General features: G+C 37.4%; 1 protein-coding gene across 1 annotated transcript in view; it reads left to right on the forward strand.

Moving 5' to 3' along the window:
- The window catches only part of LOC127632676 (contactin-2-like), a 45,462-nt gene extending 35,238 nt beyond the window's left edge, over nt 1-10,224 (forward strand). The window contains exons 19-23 of the mRNA XM_052111414.1: nt 300-415; nt 3,529-3,715; nt 5,922-6,034; nt 7,414-7,582; nt 8,117-10,224. Coding sequence (XP_051967374.1) covers nt 300-415; nt 3,529-3,715; nt 5,922-6,034; nt 7,414-7,582; nt 8,117-8,220 — 689 coding nt within the window. The 3' untranslated portion in view covers nt 8,221-10,224. The remainder of the gene's footprint in view (nt 1-299; nt 416-3,528; nt 3,716-5,921; nt 6,035-7,413; nt 7,583-8,116) is intronic.
- Nucleotides 10,225-12,432: the final 2,208 nt, after the last annotated feature.

Genomic DNA, 12,432 nt, shown 5'->3' on the forward strand with positions numbered 1-12,432 from the left:
GTGGAATTGCTTACAGTGCAAACAAGAGGGCAGACATTTAAAAACCATTTATTATCCATTTATTGAAACCAAGCTGCAAAAATGGCTTCCGCAACTTTCTGATATCAGACAGATCATTAAATAGGTGCACGACCGCCCATTTTTATGCTAATGAGGCCTATTTGGTTTTCATCTACATAACTCGTCCTGTCACAGTAATACAATTGTACCTATAAAAGAATAGAATAAAATTATTCCTAAATGAAGTTTGTTTTTAACCATGTCCCTGATAATTTCATTCTGATTTTGGTCTCTCTCAGAGCCCACCGTGTCCCCAAGAAGGATTAACGCCACTGCTCTGACCGCTTTTGAGATTCAGGTGTCCTGGGACCCCATTCAACATTTGAACATTAACGGAGTTCTGCGAGGTTATGAGGTCAGAACAGACACCATTCCTTCTTTACTTTAATGTTATTTTTGTATGTGGGTGGTAACTTTTAAAGCAGATACAGTTCACACAAAATAGTTACTTGAATACACTACTATTATAAACATGTTTTCAGTTTCTGAGTTCAAAGTCATTTTTCTTAAGGCGGCCTGGGTAGCTCAATGAGTATTGAAGCTGACTACCACCCCTGGAGTCTTAAGTTCGAATCCAGGGTGTGCTGAGTGACTCCAGTCGGGTCTCCTAAGCAACCAAATTGACCTGGTTGCTAGGGAGGGTAGAGTCACATGGGGTAACCTCCTCGTGGTCGCAATTAGCGGTTCTCGCTCTCAGTGAGGTGCGTGGATGGCGGAGAGTAGCATGAGCCTCCACATGCTGTGAGTCTCTGCGGTGTCGTGCATAACGAGCCGTGTGATAAGATGCGTGGATTGACGTCTCAGAAGCGGAGGCAACTGTGAATTGTCCGGATTGAGGTGAGTAACCGCGCCACCACGAGGACCTACTAAGTAGTGGGAATTGGGCATTCTAAATTGGGGAGAAAAGGTTTCTAGCAATTGAAGTAAAAAATTTAGAAATGGTGTAACCCTCCCTAGACAGAAAAAGTGACAAAATAAAATTCTCAATAAAAGCTGAAATTCTTGTAGAAATGTTGACATAAGTTGAATAAACTTTTTGATTATTATCTCTTTAATATATATATATATATATATATATATATATATATATATGTGTGTATGTGTGTGTATTAGGGCTGTCGATTTAACGCGTTAATTCAGTGCGATTAATTTGACTAAAAATAATGTGTTAAAAAAATTTATCACAATGCCTCTGGACCGTAATATGGAAGATTCCTGAGAAATGCTTGTAGTACCACCTGTTTACTCCAGAGAGCAGTAAGTGAAACTTCAGCTGCGTGGCAATGCGCAGTTTATACAGTGAAGAAAAACACCCTTGAGCAGTAGAACAACACAGACATGCGTTACGTTCTTGCGTTCAAATCACTTGATGGAGCGCAAATCCGAACTAAGGGATCTCAATATGTGTTCTAATATTAAACTATATTTATCTTGACACAGTGACCTAAAAATCTTATGTTTATGAAGCAACTGTAGCGAACACACACACACACACAAGATGAGTCAGTCACAATGTAAGTCAACAAACTGCTTTTATTAAATAAAGAGCAGGCGAAGGTACAGTAAGGAAAATCCAGAGGGAGAATGGTCAGAGAAAGCGTAGAGTCGAGAGCCGGGGAACGAGGATATAACAAAAGGGCAATAGCAAATAGAGTGGTCACGGAAAGCAAGGGGGTCAAAGCCGGGGTAATCAGAATAACAATAACAAGAGGGTCGAGGACGGGAAAACAGTTAACAACTAGGGAGCTGGCAAGCTAAAAAGGTAACGAGTAGGGAGGTCAAAACTAGATGAGACTAGCGGGGGTCAAGACACGGGGAACTAAATAGAATAACCAACCCCAAACAAACGAAAGGATAGTGAGTTAAATAGGGGAACTAACGAGCGGTGCGGGTGTAACGAATATCAGTGATGAGACGAGTGCAGGTGAAACTAATGTGTGGGGATAGGAAGCCCGTGAGTGCAGGTGGTCATAATGTTCAGGCTGAAGCGCGTGAGAAGCGAGCATGAGTCAGAGGGGGGAGATAGTTTACGAGCGAGAGCTCGTAATAGCAAAACCGGGCGTGGAAGCCCGAGGGAGGAAAAAGAGTGTACGAGCTCAAGGGGGCGGAGCGAGGGAGCGGGAAGCGAGCACGCTCGCGGAGTGCATGTGTGCGTGCTCGCGGACGCGGAGATGGGGCAGAGGAGCGGGGTTCGTGACAGCAACGTATCCAAGACGCTACACAATCATGTCTGACGCAGGTGTTCATTGACGGGTCCCTCATAATGAATCTCAAACTGATTGACAAATTCACTTGTGAAATGGATTGCTGTGAACTGTATGCCAATGATTGCTTATGATCAATAATATGGTAGTAAACAATACATTGTATTCTAAAGCTGCTTTTTGTATTGTCTTATTAATGATGAACTATTCTGCTACAAGAATGTAATGCATTTTAATTATCTGAATATATATATATAATTTTTTAATATTTAAAGATAACTATATTATTATTTCATCATTATATATTGAATTATTTTTATATGAGGGGCTTTCAGCGAATATTCGATTAATTGCATTTAATTAATCGGGACACCATGTAATTAATTTGATAAAAACAATTTAATCGATTCACAGCCCTAATATATATATATATATAATTTTAAAAAATTGTCCACTAAATTAAAATCAGGTAACTAACATGCAGTTAGCCATTTGTTTTCTCACCTCGGACAACCTTATTTGTCACTGACCCAAACATCAGCATAGATAGCATGACAGAGTCGAAGGTTATATGGTGACACTTCTGCATCAGTTGGTGAAGTTGGTCAAGACTAGGTGGTGGTCAGCATTAGTGAGCTTTGCATAGCAGAGATTTTGATATCTGATAAAGATTGCTCCCTTTTATGATCAGCATGTCCAGATTAAATAAAGCAACATTAACCATATGATTTAGATAAGACACATCATCAACCAGCCTTAGATAAAACCATGCTTTGAAATTCAGCATCAAAGGGTATTTTAAGAGCTGTCAATTTAAATTGAAGTTAAAAAAATATAAACAAACTAATGAAAATCAATTATATAATTTATACATTTAAAAAAAATCAAATATGTAAATATTTGCCTAAAAAAATTTCCCAAATGAAGATAATTGAAACACATTTCATTATGTTGGCAGACTAAAGCATTGAATAGGCACAAGGACACATAAAGTGGCTGTAGAATTATTTTCCTTATCATTGTGCATAAGCCTATCACTGGCCTACAGCCAACAGCAATCCAACAATAAACCTTAGGATTTGTATCCAGTCTACTTTATATTCTAAAGGAATAGGCTGTCATCACTAAATATTAACTTCCATAATCTGTCCATCAGAATCCACTATTCTGTATTTGTCACACACATGCTGTTTTATTATTAAAAATACATATACGTAGTACCAGGATTGAGAATGTCCTCTTCACTGTCTTGCACTGGTTACAGATCCGTTACTGGCGGCAACATGAGCGGGAGGCTGCAGCGGACCGGGTCAGAACGGCAGGACTGGAGAACACAGCACGGGTGACGGGCCTAAGACCTAACACTCTCTATCATGTCACTGTACTGGCTTACAACAGTGCCGGCACCGGCCCACCCTCCCCAAGAACCACCGTCATCACCAAAAGACCCCGTAAGAACCATCATTTGTGAGTTTAGGGACAACAGGAAGAGTAGCCTTGCACAGTGTCATACACAAAAGTAAGACCTGTTTCTGGATCAGCATACTTTGCTGATTCTTGAACATAATTCCTATCAAGATATCATAGCTCTAAACCTTACCTGACCCCTACCTGTAAAATAAGAGAGCAGTGATTGGTTGATAAGAATGTTGTTCCAAGAACCATAAGGTTAGTTTATCTCAGTAACCATCTTGTTATTGGATACATTCACTCTTCAATCATGGCTGATTGTGAGTAAAGCATTCTAGGCTACGTTCACACAGTCAGTGTTTGGGATTGACAACCGTATTTACAGTACTTACAGGTGTGAGTCTTGAAATGTCCCATTCATACATCAGCTTACAGTAGCAGTTTGGATGCTGTCTGTATGAACAAACAACCGAAGTCACAACCGTAACCATAGTGACAGCGACTAAAAGATAGCGATGTCCATAACACCAGCATGTCTTATCACAATTGGCAGCGCGTTATTAAATAAATGAGTCCAATCGAGGTGCGAGTTCATCCATCAGATCATAATTAACCTACAGCGGCTTTGAAAGCCTTTTTACTGCATGCAGAGCGCAGCGTTTGTGTTCACGTGGCTCATGCCCGTGAGCAGCTGGTGGAAGACAGCGGCTGAATCTACGGATGACATGCAGTTCATTTCCATCTCTGTGAGTTAATAAAACCCCACATGAGTCACATGCGTGTACAGTGAAGCGTGTTTCTCACGCTACGTGACGTAACTAACAACTAGTTGTCCAGAACGGTTCCATACACACAGCAGAGGTTTACCGAGAATGTAGTTGTGAGACCTAACAATTTGCAGGTGTCAGTTCGGTTATAGAATGCATTACATTTACATTTACATTTATGCATTTGGCAGACGCTTTTATCCAAAGCGACTAACAGTGCACTTATTACAGGGACAATCCTCCCGGTGCAACCTGGAGTTAAGTGCCTTGCTCAAGGACACAATGGTGGTGGCTGTGGGAGTAAACCAACGACCTTCTGATTAACAGCCCTGTGCTTTAGCCACTACGCCACCACCATCCCCACAGCGGTTGAATGCGGTTGTCACTCTCGTAAATAACCATCCTGTGTGTGATCACAACCGTATTAAGCACTGTCAACACGTCTGACTACCGTATTCTGCTGCTGTGTGAACGTGACCCTGTAACCGGCAACTTCATTTAAAAGAAGTCATGTTTAATAGCATATTTCCTGTTGAAAAACTTCACTACTCATGATCCTGAAGGGAAACAATCCACCAATCAGAGAATCACGTCCGTCAAAATGTGCCAAATGAGACCAGCAAAGACCGCCTACTTTCATGACTCACCATGAATGACGCTATCGAATTGGTCTCCCTACACTCTCAAACTACATATATATTTGCATATATCTGAATATTTTGCAATAAACTTACATTTTAAATACATTTATTCTATACTTCTAATCAACAACTTAAAACAATAGTTTTGTATTTTCCCATTGTTTTTAATTCAATTGCATCCGTAATGCTTAATGGAATTGTAGTTTATTCCCTCATGAAAGACAGCAAGTACACAGTCTTCTACTTTTGAATTTTTGTTACATTTTTCAGACTTTTTTGCTTCAAATTAAAGTTTGTGTGAATGTGAAAAATACATCCAGAAAAAAAAAGTGGGCAGGCACTGTTGTCCTCTATTAACAGCATGAGAATTGTTTCGTTCTTTCCATTTTATTAATTGATATTATTGTGGGTTTTTTTGTGAGTTTTATTTTTCAACTTTTGATCTTTCATAGTGTAAAGTTTTTTAGTTGTTTTAAGTAACAATTGTCAAATGTAATGTCCGCCCACCATCTCTGCAGTTGGCTCCAAGCTGTCTGTCTTCATTTTCATCCTCCTCCCTGTGAAGGAAATAAACTGTCACTTGATCTGGTCACTTAACCTACATCTGCAGATTGCTGTTACAATCATAGATATTTTATCTAAAGTCTAATTAAATGCTTGGATTTTGACCCAAGCAATTGTTAACTTGGACTATGTTGGCTAATATTGCTCAACCAGCAATCCTACATGTACTTCAAATATATGTACATATGTAATTCCTGGAAATTACTTTGTCAGTGAGAAGGATGTGAAAGCCAATGTGATTTCTGGACTTACTTTGCTCGTCACTTCATTTCTAGCCCCTAACCGTCCTCCAGGGAACGTCTCATGGAAGGTCGATGGCTCTTTGGTTACAGTGAGATGGGATCATGTTAAATCTTTGGACAATGAGTCTGCTGTGCTGGGCTACAAAGTGAGTGACATTCACTGCCACCTGACACCACTGCTGCATGTATGATAGTGTTGGGTCATCTGTCTGTATGTTGTTCGAATAGTTGCTCAGATTCAGTCATTTTGATCAAAGGTGAAATTTATAATTTCATACCTCTGAGGTAAGTACTTAATAAATGGGCACATGAGAAGGGGACACATGTGTTGTTGCTATCATGCAAAATCAACCCACCAACCTTAATTCGAACCTTTTAACAAATTACAAAAACAAATGCAGAAACCTTTAAACCTCTGTAAAAGGTGTACTGGGAACAATTGCATGTGCATCTCATATCTCATCTGCTGCGGAATTGAGGTGATCTCTTGTCAAGATGGCTATCAAAATAGCGTGTCATATGCCACAAATCCCCTATCTAACTCTGCTGTTGATTCAGAGATAAATTCTCTCTTATCACTCTTGATTTCTGAGATAATCATTTGACAGTCATAGAAATTATGTGACATAAGAATAGCTATCAAATACAGAACAAGGTCTTTTGTCAAACTAAGAAAGGGAAATTGAAAGACATTTTAATAGACATAAAGAAAAAAAAAAATTCATAATACATTCCAAAACCTTTCTTTCAATAATTGTTCCCAAAATGATTTCAGTTCCTCTTGTTCAGATGTTAACTAAGAATTGATATACTGTTAAAAGTGGTAACACGCAAGTGTGTAATAAATAAAGGGATAATTCACCTAAACATTTAAATTCTCTCATTATTTACTCACCCTCATGTCATTCTAAACCAGTATGATGTTAGGAAGGATGTTAGAATGCCATTGTCACCACTGACTTTCATTGAATGGAAAAAGGATGCAATGAAAGTGAATGGTGACTGAGACTAACATCCATGTTCCATGTTTGAAACAACATGAGGGTAAGTAATCATTTATTGCATAAGTTGCCATCATTTACTTTTAAGCCCTTAAAAATGACTTTTGTTGGTGTGACCCAGTAGTGCTGTAGTGGCCAATCAGGAGGACCGGGAGAATTCCCGGTGGGCAGGCAGTTCTGCATGTTGATTAATGCAATTTCTGTCATGTGTCACATAACAGTTGTCAACCATCCGTACTCATCCAGTGTATAAGGGATCAGATTTGTGTTTCGTATTATAGCAGATGCAGTCTCAACTGTATTTTATTGTGTCACGCCCAAACAAATGAGAAAGTGGGCTGTGAGAGACGAAAGAGAAGTCTTTTTAACATAATTTAAGTTAAAAATGTGATTTAAATTTACATTTTTAAATACCATGTGTGGTATAAAGACATGGGGAGCTTATACTTTTCTAGTAATTTCATAAATTGTTTCATCCTCAAAATATTTATTTATAACACCATTGATATGTGTTCTTCTGCTAGGTCCTGTACAAGCATGAAGGACATTCTGCTTTGAAGATTCTGGAGAAAGGCAAGACATCCGTCAGTCTCCCGCTACCTAAGGACAATGGTTATGTGGTTCTTGAGATCCGCTCTTGGGGAGATGGTGGAGATGGAGCAGCCCATGAGACCATTGTATCTCGAGACACAGGTATATGACACTTGGAAAGCAGAACAGTTTGTAGAAAATAGGCATACATGTCTAAGCAACACTAGGACTAGTATTTAAGTACTAAATTAAAGGAATAGTTCACCCAAAAATTATAATCTCTCATTATTTACTCACCCTTATACTGTCTCAAACTCGCATTACAAACAAATATATTTTTTATTTAGATACGAGGTGAATATATCCATACAATGCAAGTCAATGGGGTCCAACTGTTTTAAGCTCCAAAAAGGACATAAATGCAGAATAAAAGTAATCTGTTTGACTCCAGTTTAATCCATGTTTTCTGAAGCGTTATGATCGGTTCTTTTCTCACTTGTTTCTCACAGTTTAAACCCCATTTTCTTGCATTGTATGGATATATTCACCTCATATCTCCTTTAAAATATCTTCGTTTGTGATTTGCAGAAGACAGAAAGTAATACAAGTTATACAAGATGGCATAAGAGTGAATAAATGATGAAATCATTTTTGGGTGAACTGTTCCTTTAAGTCTTTGGTCTGTTTCATCCACAGGAACTGGAATGATGGTCCAGAACACCGCTGCCACTTTTGAGCCCCTCAGCACATCAATTCTGGGGTTGACTGCACTCATTCTCACTGGCTTGTCGGGACTGTGATTTAAGCCAATGATGAGGTGTTTTACAAAAATATTACAGATAACTGAGCAGGTTTTCCTCAGATGGGGCAGGGCTCTGGGTGGTTGGATTTTTTTGATGAGAGGTATTTATTTGAATGGTTGAATAGTTAGTGAAAGTCATTTGATTATTTTGTATAAAAAGGCTTTTTTTACAAGGATATCTGGATGTGTAGAATACATGAGAGTCTTTGAGACATTTTGATTGTGTTATACATTTTACCACAAGAAGTTTGCCTTATGGAAACTCAAACTTGATCAATGGTTACGTCAGCATTCAGTTAAAGTTGCCACTTCTTGAACACAGACAAACAACATGGTCAAGATCAACACATGGATGTATTGGTGAAATTTCCATCCTGAACATAACAGAAAATCTCCTTTTTTTAATATGTTGTTGCTACTTCATGGCAGCATGTGAACTTGCAAAACGTTTACCTTTTTTATTTTTGCGACTGTACTGTATGTAACGTAATTGGAGGCAAGAGCTGATCATTATTTTTATTAATAATGTTTTTTGTATATGTGTTGACCTCGGAATGATTGTAGCATTCTGCCTTTCACTTATTGTTCTACTTTTTATAGATGAAAGGTCTTTTGAATATGACGGTACAACAAAAGTTGATAAAGGTGGCTTGGCTTGCTAAAATTATACTCTGTTATCTTGGTCATCATTATTGCCATTTGTCTTTTCAAGAGTTACATAATTATGACGTTCATGGGTTGTGATTTACTTTCTTGGCACAAATTTCTCATTAAAAGAACATGTAACTGGACATTGAACAATACTGAAGATAACATTCATGGACATCGAAGTTAATCATAATCCTGTTACACTGTAATATGGTACACATGAAGCCATTCATTGGCTTAAAACCCATGTAGATTTTTTTATTATTATTTGAATTCATTATATTATTTAAATTCTATAGTTGCATCAACAGCAGCTAACAGTATTCCACTCTCAAAAATAGTTGTACGTCTCTTTAATGTCATAATGTAATAATACTGACTTTTAGAGGCTCCTTCAGTTCAAGAAATATACATTTCAGATTTCTTTTGTCTTTTGTATTTTCTTTTCTCTGTTGGTTTGCTGATGCTGATTCAAATGGGTGTTTTCATTTATTTAAATGCTACTTTTATTGTTTGTGAAGGTTTTGTTTTTCTATTTAGGCACATTTGAGGGCAGCTAAAGCTAATTTAATTAATGTATTATTATGTTACTCTGTATGTTTCATTCAGGGGGAAATGTCTCGTGGTTTCAATAAGTTCTTACTGTAAATAGAGCCGTTTTCACCTTGACAGAAAACTAATATGTGTGGGGGGTGCTTGATTTGTACTGATCCATCACTTTTACACATCGTCTGTAACAATTTCTGTAACATCTTTATCCAATTATTCCTACCATGTTTTATCCATGTGATTTTAACTGTATGATTCATGTTCACACAATTGCATTTAGAGCATTGGTTGTTAAAAGCTGTTACACATAAACAGCATCATCAGTAGTTGTTTAGTGGATCTAGAATCAACACTATTAGCAGCAAATTAAATGTTACAAATGTACAGTAGAAGAGCGTAAAAGTCACATTAGGACTACCAAACCAAACCGTTTAGACAGGAGTGTTCTCTTGTCCCTGTGTTAGTTTTGTACTCATGCTTTCCAGCATTTTGTAATCAGATGTGAGCACTATGTAAAATTCCATGACTTTCTTTACTCCCACCTTTTCCTTAATGAAATCATTCTGCTGTTTCACATTTGTGCACAGTTTAGACTTTTGTGTTGATCCAGGGCTCCATTGCCTGGCTTTTCTCAAAACTGGTCTCAGAACTGTAACGTCTCATTGTACATTTTCCAGAATGGCTGTATACGCTTACAAGAGTCGAATTGAATGCCAGTAGTTTCACTACTTTGGTTGAGCCTGTCCACTATGGACTAAATGTGAATAATTCAGCACTTGTAAATATTCTTCAATAAAGAACCTTTTGACTGTAGAAACTATGTTCAGTAATTATTGGCTTATTTACTGCAGACATAAATGCAGATACACATGCATATTTAGGCCTATATTGACATGCACATATTCTTCTATGCCTGTCATACTACTAGCACACATTCTGGCTTTATAATATATTGTACAATATGTATGTACTTGTTTTGCACTGTTTGACATTTTGTTTTTGTACAAATATTCAGATCGAAGCATTTTTTGTATTTTTATTTATTTATTTTTTTGCCCCCCCGTTTCAGGTGTTACTGTTTTTTGCTGAGCAAGTTTATTGCATTGGGTATTTATTTTGGTGGTAATAAATGTCAAATAACAAATTCAAAGATTGCAACACCTTACCATAATGTGTCAGTTATATGATTAGCTACTAATTTATTGCCTAAATCTGATGAAACCAGCACTCATAGCCTGTACTTTGGAACTTTTAATAATGTATAAGTATGCATGAGTATTAACAGATTTCACCAAACAGCTCATTCTCAGTGCGCTGACACAGGTAAAGAGACAAGCTTTTTAGTTTTACAACATTTAGGTATTATTTTAATACTTGTTGTCATTTGTAAATGCTATTCATTTGGTTTTGCACGTCACTAATTTTCCCCTTTTCAAACATGAAAGTTCCACTTTGCAAAACATGCTAAGGCGTGCTAGTGAAAAAAATTCATTTGATTTATAGTTTCATTCAGTTTTTCCAGCTCGAATTCTGAAGAATATTTGTTTGGCTTTAACACCAAAATGGCTAAATTAACTCTTTTGGCAGGTACGTTCCATATTTATATGAAATGATATGGTATTTTACTACAAACAGTTTACTTTATACTTAATTATGTTGTCTTTGTGTAGGACTGGGGCTCTTGTTAACACTTCAGATTGGTAAGAATCACTTATCAATTACTGTATTTTTCAATACACTATAACTCTCTCCTTGGCACTTTGTCTAAAGGGTGAAATGAAATGCAGGTTATGAACTATCACTAATATCACTCATTTCTTACCGTGGCTTCGACTAAGCTGGTTTGCTACATGACCAACTGGGCCCAATACAGACCTGGCAATGGAAAGTTCACCCCTTCCTTTGCTTCTGATCTATTCTTTGGCCACCATCAGCCCCGAAAATGAAATCACGACCATCGAAAGGAATGATGAGATCCTTTACAAGTCACTAAACGACCTGAAAAATGTGTAAGCAAAGGCTATTTCTATAGCAATTTATAAGCATTACAGTGCATTGTAATTACAAAGGTTCATGAATCAAGTTTGAGACTTTGCACATTTGAATTTGAATTTTATATTTTCATCTTCTTTGAAGACGATGCTGTCTGTTGGAGGTTTGGTCAACGGCATCAGTCCGTTAGTGATAAGCATTATACTGTGCATCATGTGCATGACCTAACACCTAAAACATATGACACCAGTCGCTGTGTGTACATATCAACCTCGTCACTATAATATTGTAAATAAACACTAAAAATAACAAGAAATAAAGTAGAGGTTAGAGTCAGACAGTATGGTCTTGGGTGGGGTTGGGTATATTAAAAAAAAAACTCTAATCCAAATCTACAATAACAATATGTTGGCTTTATAAGTCAGATAATTACAAAACTGCTTTGCAAAACGTTTAATTTATATTATAATCCAAGCTACATCTGCCAACTCATTAAACATGAGTTACTCAAACTTACAGTGCAAAAATCTGTCCCTCTTTGCTCTCCAGATTTATTAAAATGGTGTCGACACCAGAAACCCGCAAGGCTTTTATCCGTTCCGCAATGTTGTTCCTGTGTGCCCATAATTTTGATGGTTTGGACTTTGACTGGGAATACACTGGCCATAATGGTAGCCCACCTGAGGACAAGCAGAGGTTTACTACATTCATCAAGGTAAGAAGGCTGGAAGTGTTAATAATTTGCATGACATTCATTTTCAAATGCAATTGATTCTATATGTTTTCATTTACTCACACTTATGTTGTTCCAAACTCATGACTTTCCTTTTTCCATGGAACACAAAACATGCCTAGGCAGAATGACAGCCTAAGATGCATTCACATTCATTGCATCTTTTTTTTCCATACAGTTAAAAGTGAATGGTGTCTGAGGCTGCCATTCTGCTTAACAATCCATTTTGAGTTCCACAGAAACAAGAAAGTCACACTGGCTTGAAACAACATTCAACTCACTAGGTTA

This window comes from Xyrauchen texanus, chromosome 39, assembly GCF_025860055.1.
Source record: "Xyrauchen texanus isolate HMW12.3.18 chromosome 39, RBS_HiC_50CHRs, whole genome shotgun sequence".
Classification (NCBI taxonomy): domain Eukaryota; kingdom Metazoa; phylum Chordata; class Actinopteri; order Cypriniformes; family Catostomidae; genus Xyrauchen; species Xyrauchen texanus.